General features: G+C 35.8%; 1 protein-coding gene across 1 annotated transcript; it reads left to right on the top strand.

Annotated features, from left to right (window-relative positions):
* The first annotated feature begins 5269 nt into the window (after positions 1-5269).
* On the top strand, positions 5270-16435 carry LOC126828707 (uncharacterized). Its single transcript, XM_050558659.2, has 5 exons — positions 5270-5435; positions 9474-9528; positions 11712-12061; positions 12463-12567; positions 14816-16435. The coding sequence occupies exons 1-5, from the start codon at positions 5346-5348 to the stop codon at positions 15311-15313; spliced, it is 1098 nt and encodes a 365-aa protein (XP_050414616.1). The 5' UTR covers positions 5270-5345; the 3' UTR covers positions 15314-16435.
* Positions 16436-17920: the final 1485 nt, after the last annotated feature.

The following is a 17920-nucleotide window of genomic DNA, read 5'->3' as shown; positions in this document are numbered from 1 at the left end:
ATTAGACTAAACTTTTTATATATAAGGTAAATGTTGAGCCGAGTTGAGCAATTCGGAAACGACCCCATGTAATTTCGCGTAATTTCATTCTAGAAAGAGGAATAGCCATTTTTCTACTAGTAATTTTTCAAGTTTCTAGTGGGGGGGGGGGGGGTTGGCTCATATAGTCAATTGTTTTTCTATTATCATAAAATGTTCACCATGTTTGTGTAGCAGGAGGATCGCATGATCGACTCCAGATCGGGGTTGCACATAACAGTTGAGACCAGTTAACAACAGTTTATTACAGGACAATATAATATTTACAGAACAACAAAAAAAAAACCACTGAAAAGATACAAAATGATTTATTACACAAGTGAATTATTAAATGATGTATATATTCTATTAATTACAAATAAATCAGGAGGCAAGTTATAATATAAGTACTATATTATATGTATTAAAATCTCAAGACTATCTATTTACATTTAAAATACAGATGTGACGTCGTCCTTTGATGTTGGAGTACCATTATTTCAAATAATTGTACGGGCAATGTGCCAAGCGTAACTTGGTAAAATATTGAACTCGAGTGACGTATTTCATTGCAAAGCACGTGCAAGTGTCTGTATTTTAAGTTATTTAATGGTCTCGAGCTTAAAACATTGCGTAATATATTGTAAAAACATTCGGGCCTCACGGCCCTCATGTTGTTACAATATATTACTTAATGTCTCGCTCTCGACCATTAAACAATACTTAATCTGTTATGACAAAGATATAAATATAGATATCAAACTAACATACCCTAAGACAGGTGCTTTCCAGGAAAATAAATGTGACCATAGACAACACAATTAGGAACACTATAAAACAATTAACAAGCCATTACATTTGTTTGTTTTTTTGCTCATATTAGAGTCAATTCCCATTCAATTTTCATAAAATTTTCACCATTTGGTTCCTAATGATGCACTTGAACCTACATCAATACCAACTAAATTAAATAATTTTGTTGTCCATGGAAGAGACGTTATTTTGACCAAAACTATATTTTAGCCTTTCGTGCAAGTGTTTTATTCAAATGCGACTTGTTCGATAATTGATTAAAGGAGATAGACCTCTAACTCAATATTATCCATAATATTCGAAATTAAAAAGGGGGTTGGATGGCTGAATGGTTAGCGTGCGCGCGCTGTATCATAAAGTCTGTCATTGAGTCGACAGCAAGAACGACCAGCTCTTTATCTAAATCTTACATAACGTATCTTTGAAATCAGTAGACAATGCGAATTAATTAAACATGGCTAATTCTCAAACGACAAAATACTAATTAAAAAGAAAGGTGTAGAATGGATCATGTTATGGTTAAAATAGAGCTATTCGGCCTTTAAGACTTTGATTTTGTGCATCAATCAACAAACAGTATACCATCATGTATTTGTATAGATATCAAAAAATAGTTTCTACCATTGTCACGCTTTACACTTTTGTGTGACTTTTTAATAAAAGTGAAGTCGTCATTTCTTTTATAGATGTGATTGCATGTTATTCGAAAAAAAAACCACTTACCAATATGAAAGATTTATAAAGATGCTAATACCGTTAGTACCATGATGATGTACCGCTCGCTGTAAAATATATAAAATATAGTTAATACCGTTAGTACCATGATGATGTACCTCTAGCTATAAAATATAGTTAATACCGTTAATAGTTAATACCATGGTGATGTACCGCTAGCTGTAAAATATAGTTAATACCGTTAGTACCATGATGATGTACCGCTAGCTGTAAAATATTAATACTGTTAGTACTATGATGATGTACCGCTAGCTGTAAAATATATAAAATGGATTTTTTACCTTGTATTTTGCTGATTATTTTGCTTATACAGCTTCGGATTATTGTATCCTTTAGTGGAGGAGTATCATTAAAATCACTGATCAACACAAATTGGAAAACTAAAACACCAAATTATGTTGACGCTAAAGGTACAGTGTACCAAATTCAATGTAGTGTTAAATCCACGTATATAGGGGAAACATGCCGCCCGTTATCAGTGAGAGTTAAAGAACACAAAGCAGCAACTAGGCCAACAAATCCGCCGTAGCAGGTCCCGAACATACAAAGCATTCTCAGACTTAAGTAATAATTTATTCACCATTCAATCAATGTTTATGAGAAATATCTTTGATCCAGAAACACAAAACTTTGCACATAGTTTCTTATTGATGTGTTTGATACATTAAAACAACAAAAGTGTTATAAGGGGCTATATTTTAGTTAAAATAAGGAAACAATTTTAAGTAAATTCTTAACCTAAGTCTGAGAATACTTTGTGAACTTAGATCACATTATTGGAAAGCCTACCCACCATATAGATCGAGATAATCCCAATGGTCTGACTAGAAATATTCAAGCATGGAAGAAAAGAGTACGAAGCCTTAGAAATCCAGACACATAGGCCTAAATTGAAATGAACAAAGAGACAATGACCGAGCTATATCTAATGCATGAAATGGGTTGATATCATAATGCAGTTAATGGCGGTGGTGTTTAATGAGTTATGCATGTGATTATGATTGAGTTAATTTTATTTGGAGTTTATGACAATAAGGAAGGGCAGTGGTGGTGGTTTCATCCTAATTTTTTGTGGTAACTGCTATTTAGATTATTTAAGATTACCGAATTATTCAAAAAGATTTAGACTAGTTAATTTTGTAGTAAGTTGTATTGATTGTATGAGTATAATGGGGTTAATGGTGGTGGCTTCGGTCCCTGTTCAATCTGTATGAGAGATAGTGAAGTGATAGTTGTTATATTATATCCTAATTAATTTGATGTTTTGATTGCTATATATTGTTTTACTCATGAATGTACTATAAACGTTGGCAGTAATCAATATTGATCAGGGGGTGGGGTGGCCTAGTGGTCTGGAGTGTCGCGCTTCGGGCTCTAGTTGGTCGGTCACCTCTGGCTTGCAGTCGCGGTATCGATCCCTGCGCGTGCGCAAACATAATAAAATAAGACAACTTGTCTGCAATATCACTAATAGAACAAGAAGAAGGCATTATTGATCACCAGCAGGATACCCGGCATCCCCGGGGCCCAAATTCGCCGTATGGATGTATGTTCGCCCCGGGCCTAAATTCGTCCGGGGACCAAATTCGCCCGGGGTTCGGGGCCCAAATTCGTCCAGGGTCCAAATTCGATAGCTTAAAACAATCACGGTTAATTTGATACCACATGTGCGGTGGAGCGCGACGACATACACACATATATACCACACTTTGATTTTATTTATATAGATTGCTTGATAAAGATAACTGTGAGATTATTGAAATGTTGAATGTAATAAAGCAAAAAGTAATACATTCATAAAGTTGTGTTATTATGAATATTTAATACTATTTGTCGATAGTAGTCATTTATCAGATTTTTTAGATTAATCTCATCAAGTTAAAACTCATTAGAAGTGCAACCATTTTTAAACCGGAAGCCAATTTTTAAAATCTATTTCCTCCCACAATTCTTATCTTTGAGATTCTTTAGGGAAGCCGCGATATATCAGTGCTTAAGGCGCTGGCTCACTAACCAGGCGGTCCAGGGTTCGATCCCATTGTTGGCCGAGAAAATTTCTGTGGATTATCACGCGTGGTTCCCCACTTGTCAGTGATAGAGGGCGGAGGAGCTGGCAAGGGCAGCGTCTAGTCGTTTAGATGGGACAAAAAACACAAGTTCTTGTGTACGTATAGGAACCCTTGATAGTTGGAATTTGTCTGTCGGGCAAACTGTATGGCGTTAGCCCAGTAAGACGTTAATCCTAATTTCGTGATAGTTATCGAGATATGGGTCAGCATGAATCTCATCTTCAACAGAAGGCTTGATCTCGCTTTAACTTCGGACATCTTATCAAGGCCTTCACGTAATACCCTACATTTTCGGTTCTAATTTCGATTGGTTCCTGATCACGTTGGAGACCTCTCAGCTCCCTCGATAGAAAAATATCTTCGCGAATACCAAGTCGCGCGCTTTCCAACTGAAATGTCTAGTTGCAAAGTTTAAGGTTCGGTCAATCTCAAGGTTGCTGGAACTTCCCGCTTTCCGGCTTTTGCCCATTTCACATCTTAGTCCAAACCTTTCTAATTTACTTTTTGTTTTTCCATTATGCTTGTAGCTTTTCTTTAGTTTACCGTGAGTTTTTCAGCTAAAAAAATGATCATCGTACGTATATATAAAGTTATTGTATTTCGCTGTAGCTATTGTGATATTGTGCAAACCGCTGTGACTAAGTTGATAATATAACATTGATTTATTTATTCCGTATATAGCTGTAACATTATGTGATTTGTAAAAAACATAACTTCAACTGTCTGAAAACTGTATAAACAAGTTTCAAATAAAGCAGGCCTTCGGTGTTATTAGTTATCCAAAATAATTTCAAAAATGAGAGAGAGAGAGGGGGGGTGAGGGTACGTCCATATGGTTCAATTTTATTTCAATAATTGGCTGGCTCGTAGTGGTGTTAAGGAGTGGGAGGAAACCGGAGAAATCCCACGAGGATGGACAGGCGACCCTATTCCTTGTAACGTACAATCGGGGAATCGAAACAACGCCACTTGACTCAATCACTGAATGACAGACCTTATGAAAGAAAGGCTCGCTAGTCTGGAGGTCGGGTGTTCGATCCCTGCATTGGCCGAGAAAATTCATCGGGATTGTCGGAGGGCCTGACAAGGACAGATGTATAGTCATTCGGGTGGAACGAAAAAGGAGGTCCCGCGTATATATTATTGGCATGCACGTAAAAGATGTCTTGGCAGTTGGAATTATAAGAGTAGGGCACAATTTCCCTCATAGCACACTGTATGGTGTATGCCCATCTTCATTAGCGCAGTCGGAGCAGAATAGTAGGACGTTAAACCCCATTTCATTTCATTTATCCATGAATGTAACTGAATTACAATGAAATGTGTGGAAGCCGATAAGAACTCATTCTTCCCTTTTCGCCATAACTATATGTGCGAAGGCGAAGCCAAGAAACCGCGACAAATAATCAGTACTAAATGTCACTTCTTGGTAACGCTTCTTTATTACTGTATATATGACCGATATAGAACAAGTCGCCAGGGATTATAGGAATATATAGTGTAAATCTTTATAATCCGTCTCAGCAAAGCATGGTGTATGCAATAAAATGGGTTTCCTTTCAATAACCATTACGTGTTCTTGTGCCAACAGCTGATGTTGAAATCAATCACATATCAATGTTTAATATAAAACTTTGATCAGCTTGTTCTCGTCACTCAAATCTCTACTGTTCCACATTTCCATACAAGAACCTTTGTGTTACATAAACTATGAAATTGAAGAAGGATGCCAAACACAGACTTGTGTTTATCGCCTGTGTCTGTCTGGTTATTATTATGACTATGCCGACAAGATTTCACGTAAGTTACTGATCTATTTGTTTCTTTTTTGTTATATGTGTTGGGTTTATTTTTCGCTTAACACAACTTTCATGAACACCAAGTACCCCTTTTTATTCATTCATGCATGACTTTCATCGTCCACTCTCGTGTGTACTTGACCACCGGTTATGATCAAATGTAATTTTCAAAATGTCTTTTAATTTCCCCAAAAAACTAAATAGTGACTAATGGAAAATCTGCGAAACTAAAATAAACTGAGAGCAACATTTTGTGCGCGTATACATAGGGTCGTCTGGATATATTAGATTTATAAATATTAACACTTTACTAATGGGACGAATGAATGAATGAATGAGAGAGGGTTTTATTTTTTGTCAGAGTAACACGGTGTGGATAAAACCCATTTTAATATTATTATTTTTTTTATTCTTTTACATTTTTGTAGCGCACAACTTCAACGATCAAAGATACATTATGTAAGATTTAGATAAAGAACTAGCCATTCTTACTATAATAGTTCGAAAATATATGATGTAAAATGAATAATTTGAAAATTTCATTCAAATTACTCTATTGCGAGCGAAGATATTAGCCTTTGAAGGTTTGACAAGACGTGTGCAATAATTTCAACCACCGTACTGGTTGTTCGAAGCTAAGTCTCGCTCCTCCATTTTTAGCTTAAATCAAAATATGGCTGAACTGTTCTAATCTATTTAATATCGGAGAAATCCGATGCCATCGAGAGTTGATTATGGCTTGGATAAGTTAATTAATGTCTAATTAATAATTTAGTAAACATTTCAGGCCTAAAGAAAGACCGGTTATGATCAAATGTAATTTTCAAAATGTCTTTTAATTTCCCAAAAAAACTAAATAGTGACTAATGGAAAATCTGCGAAACTAAAATAAACTGAGAGCAACATTTTGTGCGCGTATACTAGGGTCGTCTGGATATATTAGATTTACTTTACTAATGGGACGAATGAATGAATGAATGAATGAGAGAGGGTTTTATTTTTTGTCAGAGTAACACGGTGTGGATAAAACCCATTTTAATATTATTATTTTTTTTATTCTTTTACATTTTTGTAGCGCACAACTTCAACGATCAAAGATACATTATGTAAGATTTAGATAAAGAGCTAGCCATTCTTACTATAATAGTTCGAAAATATATGATGTAAAATGAATAATTTGAAAATTTCATTCAAATTACTCTATTGCGAGCGAAGATATTAGCCTTTGAAGGTTTGACACGACGTGTGCAATAATTTCAACCACCGTACTGGTTGTTCGAAGCTAAGTCTCGCTCCTCCATTTTTAGCTTAAATCAAAATATGGCTGAACTGTTCTAATCTATTTAATATCGGAGAAATCCGATGCCATCGAGAGTTGATTATGGCTTGGATAAGTTAATTAATGTCTAATTAATAATTTAGTAAACATTTCAGGCCTAAAGAAAGACCGGCAATAGGCAGATTTAGCTCTTGCATAATGTATGTTTAAGTGTCCAAACGGCTAAAGTATATAAATTAAATACAAACATAAAATAAACCAAATAAAATACAAATGTAGGAATTGAATTCGACTGTTAAAACATCTTACTTACACATTTTTTAATTTTAATTTTTATTTTACATAGGAGTTATTTTTCTTCAATGTGCTGAGATATAATTTCTTGTAAGTCGATCATAACTTAAGGTACGCATATTCCCACATTTGGGAAATATACGCCGTTTTTTGCTTGGATATTGTTAGTTTGCTGTCATTTTGAGTGGAGCTCGAGGTTGTACAGCATTGTGGCCGCTAACGGTTGGCCCCCAATCTAATAAATCTGTATATATTTTGTCATATTCGTAAGTTTGACTTGTGTAATTGTTTATGGTGTATTCCCACGAAGGCGCAGTTACAGAGCGTGACCAAAATTAATCCTTCCCGTGAAGGTGCAGGTATCGACTTGTCGGCTTTCGTTTGAAGAGAGGCATGTTGCTTTTAGGACCCAATTAACGGTGTTAAAGTCACATTTTTACAACAAGAAATATTAACCACCAAGGAAGAGATATAAATATGCTCAAATCCAAATCCAGCTCAAGGAATTAAAAGGAAGACACGAGGAAGAGGAATTGACTTTAGTCGAGTATTTAGACAAGGTGTCTTATTTGGCGAAATTTTTGTTATAGTGTAGTTATGTTTTCATTTCTTATGCCAAAAATGATGCTAAAATGTTGGTTAATTAGTTACATTGGGGATTATGAAAGTGTAAATTCTTATCATAACCATCTATAACACCATTGTTTCGTTTTTAATCCATTTTAATCTCTAGGTGCTGGATTCCCCAAAAGTCGTCGAAAACGACCTAGTTTAATCGATGTGTCCTCACTGTGCTTAGTGGATTAAGCGGATTAGGATTAGGTGTTATAGGTAATTAGATGTTTTATATATATTTAATAAAAATATAACATACATGGATATATCATACATCACATTAGCACTTTATAATTTAATGAAAATATAACAATTTTCGATGTTTTATATATAAAATATTTAATAAAAATATAACATACATGGATATATCATACATCACATTAGCACTTTATAATTTAATGAAAATATAACAATTTTCGATTCTTCACTCGGAATTTGTATTCTTCATGGACTAAGTTTTCTCCACCTTGAGCATTGGGGATGTACTGGATGTTTACTTGAACGTTTGCCATGATGAAATATGACAGACTGACTTCTGTGTGTCCTTATAAAGACCGTGTAATGTGTAGGCTTACTGAACATAATTCATATTATATTCAAGTGTCATTTTTTGAATAAAATTCATCACTTTAACGATTACAGTGAGTTCATCTCACCAATTATAAGACTGAATATTTAGTCACTTTCAATATTTGTTTTTTTCCATCTAATTACCTATAACACCTAATCCTAATCCGCTTAATATACTAATCCTAATTAGACCTTAATTGGATTAATCAAAAGTGGGCACAGTGAGATGTAACCGTTTAATCTTTTACGGTCAATAACTGCGCCTTCGTGGGAATAAACCTTGTTTATGTGTGATGTCGTCCTCCTGTAGTTATTATTAAAGGGGCAGTACTACTTGACAAGGGACCATTTTTTAAATTTCATTTTTGAATATAAACCTTGTATGTTCTCTCCGGGTCTTTCAACGGTTAAAGACTCAATATAAGATTGAACCTAGTTTGTGTCGGGTATATGTTTTAGTGAAATTTCGAGCCAATTATGTTCGGGGAAATGAACAGTCCAAATTGTACGACAGGAGCTTGCGCCTGCTGAGTCCATTCTACACATTTTTAAAAGTCTGATTATTTTGTCGAATGTGATTCAAACATTTTAATTACTTCCGCAATATTTTCTTTATTCATTACACCTGACGTAATGTACTTATTTTAAGATGTCCATGGTGTCTTAAATATTGCATATTAGGATCCCATATTTTGACAATGAGATTGCATGGACCAATATTAAATTTAAACATACATTATGCAAGAGCTAAGTCTGCCTATTGCAGGTCTTTCTTTAGGCCTGAAATGTTTTCTAAATTATTAATTAGACATTAATTAAATTATCCAGACCATAATCAACTCCCCATGTCAACCATAGTCTGCGATATTTACTGGATTAGGATCCGATCTGCTGCTCAACGCTCATTCATGATTAAATCAAAAGCTTGATAATCGAGACTATGTTTTTTATCGTACCGACTTCCGTAATGATGATCGATGCAGGACCAAAATTCAATCGCTAAATTCTCGATTGAGAATGGATCAATTTGACTGAATTTTTTTTATCAAATGCCCTTTACATTATCTAGTGTTTAGCTATTATAGCGAGAACTGCCAGCTCTTTATCTAATCTCCCATATAATGCCCCTTAAATTCGGTTATTTTTTAAATTTTGAATATTAAGGTTAATATTTATTTGGAGGCTTAGCTCCGTTAAATATAGCTTATCGGACTGTAATGATTAATGTCAGCAATGATTTCTAATGCTTGGGCATTATTATTATTATTATTATTATTACAGATTCCAAGTTTCATTCATGTCAATATAAAATCATCACGTGACGTTAAAGAAGAAGGTAAGTCGTCATTGCCACGTGTCAGCTCTAGTTCAGTGTCACTTGATCGAATTGATATCTTTAGAAAAATGTTAGGTCATAGAATGGATATTTATGAGAAAATTGTTATAGAATTAATATGAACTGTTTTAAAGGCTCAATACCACTCTTGTTGTAACTGAATAATATGTCCCAATCTTTATTCTGGTCAACAAATTGTACTTTTTTTAGAATATTTCAATTAATTGATGATACAAATTTCATCTTAACACACCTTATTTAAAAATTTTGAAAAATTCAACATAATGGTTTGAAACGTCTAACGTAAACCATTTCAAATGAAACTTCGATTTAAAAATATTTTCGAACCACTGGACAAGTAAAATAGGATGTAATGGATAATTTACACAACAGGTAGGACACTTAAACATCTAGTACTTAGATAGAGATATTATTTATTTTCTGGAGCTTTCAAGCCAGCAAGAGTGTTATTGTCCCTTTAATGATACCATAGGAATGGAACGTGAAATATATACATTTCTATGGAATACAATTACTGCTGAATACTGGGCGACGTTTCGACATAACTCCTCTAGTCTTCATTAAGCAGTAATAAAATCTAAAATTAATCGGGAGGTTGGGTGTCAGAATGGTCTAAACGTGCGCTTTAGATCATAAGGTCTGTCATGGAGTCAAGTGGCGTGGTTTCGATCCTCGCTTGTACGTGACAAGTGGTAAGGGTCCTCATGTTTCCTCCCACTGCATGCCAATTATTTTAATACAATTGAACCATGGGCTGGTCCCGAAATGACCCAGTTTATATCGAGTGGACGTTAACACACAATCTCTTTATCTGAGACATTGGGGAGGGGGGGGGGCGTGAGATGCAGGTGGTCTGTAATTTAGTCATGTGGTGTGGTTTCAATCCCATACTTGCACGTGACAGTAAGCAGGGTCGCCTGACCAATCGCGTGGGTTTACTACCACTGTCAAAGACCCCTACGTGCAAACGAACTATTGAGAAAAAAAAGAACCATATGTTCGTCGCGAAATGATCCAGTTTGTTTCGAGTGTACGTTAAACCCCTTGAGGTAGGTTAATATTGATTTCAAAATTAAAATCTGATTCATATCCATACCCCCCCCCCCCCCATGTTAATGTCAGCGGAACATCGTTGTATAACAAATAGAATTTACCCTAATTTGTGTGACAAATTTTACCATTTTAATTGTATTTATAAAATAAACATATTTATAACATTTTAAAATATTTCCAATACTGGAGAAAGTGTAAAACTATCTTAGTGATAACAGAGATCAGTTTAGTAAATATATGATTTATGTACATCGGGACAGAATATCAAACAGTTACATACAACATGAACTAAACTACATCGGGAACTAGAATACAATAGGAACACATATAACAATATTAAATCCACTATTCCGACCCTCTGCCAAGGCAGCGGCTGAACTCGGACGAGTCCATTCGTCGGTCTCTGCTTTTATCTCGTCTGCGTCTCTGCTCCTCTCCGCTCGTCTCTCTAACAATCAGCAAATTCCTCGTTATATACCCTCGGACAATAGATAAGACTTATGATCATACTTGCAATTGTCTATTTTATCTCGTCATGGAATGCTTACTGACCAGTGCATATTCCTTTGAAGTCATGTGGAGCTTGTACACAGATTATATGTAGTTTTTAAATGACATATGAGATTAATTACATGTTTAATTAGATCATAGCCAGTTCGTGCCTTAACAGAAATGTATACAGAGTTGAAAAGTCATTATAATATATATATTATCAAAAGCAGCTTAGGTCAATAAGTTCTATGCACCTAAATGATCGTTCAAGTTGGTGAAAGTTGTAGAGTACTTTGTCACAAAAGGGAGAGAGAGAGAGAGACAGAGAGAGAGTTTAACGTCCACTCGACACACACTAGGTCATTTCGGCACTAACACATGGTTCAATTTTATTTCAATACTTCGCTTGCGCGTAGGGGTCTTTAGCAGTGGGAGGAAATCGGAGGACCCGGCGACCCTACTCCTTGTCACGTAAAACTAGGGATTCGAAACCACGCCAGTTGACTCAATGACAGACCTTATGATACAGCGACACGTGCTAACCATTCGGCCATCCAACCCCCCATTATATTTATAGATCACAGGATTTCACAATTAATGTGGTTATATTTATACAGGTCGAGTGTACGGCCTTGATACAAATTGTAAGGCTTATTTCAATGCCACCAAGCTCAGTAACATGAAGCGTCTGTTGGGGATGAAGACTACCCCGGAAGTAGAAGAGTATCTTTTCCGTTTTGGTTTCCCGAGTAGGACTACAACATCCGGTGACGTCTATATACCCGATTTACCAGACCCCACGATACCCATTCCTGATACTCCCGCGATTGTATTTGGTATCTCTTCTAATCATTTTGATGAAGCGAAGGCCTCGCTGTATTCGCTGGACACTATTTTAAGGCCAGCTTATCCTGACATCAAAGTTATTATATATGATATAGGATTAAACGAAACAGAACGACAAGCCGTAAGTTAAATCTTTTTTGACGTTCTAACGTCAACCGGTAGATGATTTTCATTCAAGATATGTTACATCTTTTTTATTTTATTCTTAGTGAAGCCTATATGATTACAGACTGTACAGCGCAATGGACGCTTACGGCTGGCCCCGGATTCATTCATTTGATTTGATAATTTGTTGCTTATTTCTTGCCATGTCTATGTGGTTTATCTTGCCAGTTTTGTTTTGTGTGTATTGCAGTCCTCCTGCACTTACTATTTAGTTCGAACCCTGGACCGCCTGGTTGTTGAACCAGCGCTTTAGTCATTGACCCCCTGTGGCTTCCAAATATGGAGAAATCAAGCACGTACATAAAATTATTATTTAGTTTAACGTCTTGAATTAAATATCACTTGAAATGCTTTCAGGTGAGAAGGTATGGCAAATGTGAATTAAGAACTTTTGAGTTTGACAAATATCCTGAACATATAAAAGTTCTACATCTTTGTGCCTGGAAACCAATTATAATACAGGTAAATTTCTTAGTAACTTACATGCGCAGTCAGCGCGTTTATAGAGAGGTATCAGGTTCAAAAAGTGATCTAGATTAGAAATAGAAAATCAAAATTTAAAAGGATTTTTTTAAATATCTAAATAGGATGATTCCGAGAGGAAATTTATAAAATTATTCATTTAGTTTGAAAATTTTCACCTCCAAATCTCGTTTCTACTGTTAACTTTTAACTGTATTATTTACTTGAACAGAGTTTCTGTAAGACTGACAATTTGCTGCTTTGGAACAAATTGAAAAACAGATGAAATAAAGTTTGACATAGCAAAATGACCGACTGTTTTAACGAACATATTTTCTTGATTCAGAAATCGGTCCAAACACTTTATTTTGCGGTGGAGCGCCTTCAAAGGCTCGATACCACTCTTGTTGTAACTGAATAACATGTCACAATCTTTATTCTGGTCAACAAAATGTACTATTTTTACTATTTTACAATATTCCAATTAATTGATGATATAAATTTCATCTTAACACACCTAATTTAAAAAAATTAGAAAAATTCAACTAATTGATTTGAAAAGCCTGACGTAAAGCTTTACAAATGTGACTTGGATTTAACAATATTTTTAAACCCTTTGGACAAGTAAAATAAGATTTAATGGATAATTTACACAACAGGTAGGACACTAACACATCTAGTACTTAGAATAAGGCTATTTTGTTTATTTTCTGGAGCTGTCAAGTCAGCAAGAGTGTTATTGTCCCTTTAAGGGAGGTTCGTTGGTCGAGTTGTCTTTAGATCATAAGTTCGGGCATTGAATCAAGTGGCTTGATTTGAATCCCAAGTTTGCGCGTGACAAAGAATATAGTCACCTGGCCAGCCTAGTTGGTTTTGTCTAGTTCCCTTTTTTGCCCCCCACTGCTAAATACTCCCTACACAAGCCAAATAAGCCATATGTTTGTTCCGAAATTTTGTAAAATGTGTATAAAATGGACGTACATCCCGATATTGACCAAGTCTCACGGTTATACGGCAGCAGAACACAATGTAAACACAGATGTGTCTTATCTTGGCACAAAGCTGTTATTGCTTGTTTTAAACAAGAATATACCACATGACTACCCAATCCACATAAAACTAGACTATTCACAGATACCTTGTTTCACGGTAAACGATGAAAGATAAAAGGTATGCCGACACAAACAGAGAGAGAGAGAGAGAGAGAGAGAGAGTTTAACGTCCACTCGACACAAACTAGGTCATTTCGGGACTAACACATGGTTCACATGGTCTTTAGCAGTGGGAGGAAACCGGAGGACCCGAAGAAAACCCACGGGGTTGGACAAGCGACCCTACTCCTTGTCACGTACAACCGAGGAATCGAAACCCCGCCAGTTGACTCAATGACAGACCGTATGATACAGAGCAGCGCGCACGTGCTAACCATTTCAACGCATGGTTTAATAACATTTTAAACATTTTAAAGTAGTTTTCGTCCGTCTTGGGACTATTCATAAATAATGTCATTGTGTATGATATAATGATGATCTATATAGAAAAAAATAATATAAAACGATCTCTCGATCAATTAAACATAAAAGTCAAATTCAAACATTAGAGAAAAAAACACTAAAAATTAAATTTTTGGCTAGTACTTTCATCGTTATCAAACGAATCGTCAGGCCATTTTAATGCGTTACTATGCTGTATAATATAATTATATTATGCTGGTTGTTTTACTTGAATCACATATTTTTAACCACAAAAAATATCTAATTAAAATATAGATCTATATTTCGTTTTGTTTTTTATACTTTCGGCATGTAGATCTAACAAGTTATAGTGGGAGTTCACGTTCTATGACGTCAGGTACCAAGCAAGCGACATTTGACCCGATTACGTCAGTCATTCGATTAACCAATTAGCGACCGCCATGTATATTTTATCTACTTTTGCTTTGTTTTGATTTCTATTGCCGCTAATGTCTACCCACAGTTCCGCGCAAAAAAGGTCAAACGCTCGATTCGACAGACCATTTGATTGGCTGACCCCTCATTTAAAGCAGAACACGAGTTAAATAACAACGCTTCCAGATCCAAGTGTAGTAAAGACAAGTAAAATCTAAATTTTGAACTATAAAAACAAAACGAAATTGGATCTGTGTTTTAATCAGATTGTTATATAGTAGAATCCCCACACAATAGGCTCAATGGTTGTAATCCCCATAATTATTGTTCATATTTTATCTATATTTTATTTGTTACAGGAAGTCCTGAACCAATATGGTTTCGTCATGTACATGGATGCTTCGGGTCGAATTAGAAGTTCAAGATTTACACCAACATTTAATTTTGTGAAGGAAACTGGTGTCATTTTCCGCTCAGTAGAACATCTACCATTTTTTCTAGTTAATCACACATTTCCTAAAACATTTGAATATTTTCAAGAGAAACCATGTTTGTTTCATAAAATAAAAGAAGCAGGCGCGACATTTGGTTTGGTTGTGAAAAACAACCTGTATTCCTACGCCATCATGAGATCCTGGTTAACATGCGCTCTTCAGAGATATTGTATTATGCCTGAAGGGACTGAGCAAAGACTTAGATGTCCATTCGATGTATTTAAATACCATAAATGCCATCGTGAAGATCAGTCAGCTTTGGGTATTGCCATAAGCATGATTTATCATTACCCAGAACCACAACCTTATCTTGCAGAGGAAATATATTATATAAACAGGGATAAAAAATCGGACTATTTTTAAGCTAAAGAAAAACTGGTCAATTTAAATCACAATGGACACTGACTCTGTTGCTCGCCATTTCTACCAGTTATACGATAAAAGTAGTATTATGGCAATTGTACCTGGCTAAAATTTATTTAATTTTTTTAATTGTTATGTCGTCAATGCGTTCCTAACTTCCAATACATAGTATGGATCAAGGCTCGTCCAGTCGACCGCCATGTTCGCGAATTGCTATTAAAATATAATTTTGGAGATTAAATTTTGAATCTGGCAATTTCACAAAAAAATGTCTTAGCTTTGTTTATTGACAATATTGTGCATGTCGTCCATCCGTTCCGTTCCAAGGGTTGTAATAAACTAATTAAGGACAATTCGTCCCCCAACAATTTTTACCAAGACAATTCGTTGACAGACAACTCGTCCCAAAAGACAGTTCGTCCAAGATCTATTAGTCCCCTGGGACTATTCGTCCCCGGAGAACTAGCTTCTATTGTCAGTTCGTCGCAGACAATTCGTCCCATGACTCTTCATCCCTAAGACCAATTAGTCCCCGGACAACAATAATGGTAGTTCCATGTAGACTAGACATCAATTAGTTATAACATGGACTTTATAATACATAAGGTCCATGGTCATAACATCTTCAACCACTTCACAATTAATGAATGTGTTTGCATTGCAGACATGGCAATAATTGTCTTTAAATTTAATAAACAAAATTTAGACCTTTCTCTAGTTAGCAATTAAGAAAATAGCTTCCTATACATGCCAGCTCACAGTCACAGCAGTCTAGACATGGGTTCAACAGAATGCAGCCCCCATCCCCACCTCCACTCGCACCGAAGGGTTTCAAAATTGGCAGAAAATAGCAGTTTCAGACAGGAAGAGGGATTTGGCCATCATATTGTTTTTTTTAACGATCTGGGGATGAATAGCCCTAGGGGACAAATAGACAATGTGGACGAATAGACCTAAAGGACGAAGTATCCCGTACCCATAATTAAGACATAAACGATTTAATTATTTATCTTTAAATAAAAATCCACGGCTAATTAATTAGTAAATTTTGAGAACTCTTGCAATTACTAAAAAATTTGAAATCCTTGAAAATATTTTCAAAATAGCTATAATATGTAAACAGAGAAGAAGAATTTTATAATTATTGTATATAATGTATGTATATCATAAAACTATTCTATAAGTAAAACAATGTAATAAAAATATATACCAAAAACATTTTTAATTTATTGGAGGAAACAATTATATGTAATTCAATTCAAATGAAAATTTGGTGGAACAATAATGGGAACCAGCATGAACACTGCGAATGGAAATAAAGTAAGTGCAACAAATAATAAATGTCGAAATATCTATTACAGCGGTTCCCAGCCTTTTGTTGGCTGCGATCCGATTCCAGAATCATCTTCTGATCGCGACCCCACTATGAAACATCATTATTTACAGATCAAAATGTTGTAATGAGAGATCAAGGAAACAAATCGTGAGCGTGAGAGAGGAAAGACGATTGGCAAAGTGGAAAGAGGTGTATAGTACTATAGAGCAGAGATTTACGAGGGCTTGCTGATAAATTCTAAGCTTACCTGTGAAAGACCTGTACAAAGGCGGCGGTGTCCATTTTTCCTACTTATAAAAACCTGCAACAGTAAATCTATTTGATCTTTGGGGTATATTCTATGCCAAGAATAACTTGCGGTATGAAAGACAGGGGCGGCTTTGAATATATACAGGAAGATTTGGGGTTATTCTTCTGGAAGTTTTTCTTTAAACCTGTAACGGGTTATTCTTCCAGGGTAGGGTTTTTTTTCCATAAGAAAACATGATATAAGGTTTTTCTTACGGGAATTCTGGGATATTCTCATCTTGCATACATGTGTGTGTGTGTGAAATAGCTTTATTTAACGTCCGCTTCCACCGAGGTGATATCGCAGACAAGCGTACATGTAAACATAGACTTTTTATAAGCAAGTTAAAGTCCTCGACTTCGGTTATGCTGGGAAGAAAAACTTCAGAAAAAACCCTCGGGTTATTTTCTTCAGTCTTTCTTTCCCCAGAATAACCTCAGTCTCATGCTTTATCCTACACATAGTCCCTTTCGAGATGTACACACGTTTGTCAATTATGTTGCAAGGCTTGGGTGGCGGCCATGAAGAACTTTTCTGCAGCCACCCTATAAAAAAGTCGTTTACAGCGCGACATGGCGTATTAATATGCCAAGCGAGAAAGGATGACGTCAGAAATTTAGGCCGTGCTGTAAGAGAACTACCCTTTAATAGCCTATATCTAGGCTAATGCCGAAGACGGGCATACGCTATATATACAGTTTGCCATGAGGGAATTGTTTCCCTGGCACCTCCACTATGGGGTTTAACGTCCACTCCACACAAATTTCGGAACTAACATATGGTTTAATTTTGTTTCAATAATCCGCTTGCGCGTAGGGGCCATTAGCAGTGGGAGGAAACCGGAGGACCCGAGAAAACCCACGAGGTTGGACAGGCGACCCTACTCCTTGTCACGTGCAACCGGGGATTCGAAACCACGCCAGTTGACTCAATGACAGGCTTTATGATACAGCGCTTGTGCAAACTATTCGGCCATCTACCC

The sequence above is a fragment of the Patella vulgata genome, chromosome 1 (genome assembly GCF_932274485.2).
Source record: "Patella vulgata chromosome 1, xgPatVulg1.2, whole genome shotgun sequence".
NCBI classification, from domain to species: Eukaryota; Metazoa; Mollusca; class Gastropoda; family Patellidae; genus Patella; species Patella vulgata.
The sequence above is the reverse complement of the archived record's forward strand: the minus strand, read 5'-3'. Positions and strand labels throughout refer to the sequence as shown.

Bases quoted from the DNA above. Each gene is read 5' to 3' on its own strand.
- LOC126828707 (XM_050558659.2), top strand. From the start codon at position 5,346: ATGAAATTGAAGAAGGATGCCAAACACAGACTTGTGTTTATCGCCTGT. The intron at 5,436-9,473 runs GTAAGTTACTGA...TTATTATTACAG, and splicing joins CTATGCCGACAAGATTTCAC to ATTCCAAGTTTCATTCATGT. The intron at 12,062-12,462 runs GTAAGTTAAATC...AAATGCTTTCAG, and splicing joins ACGAAACAGAACGACAAGCC to GTGAGAAGGTATGGCAAATG.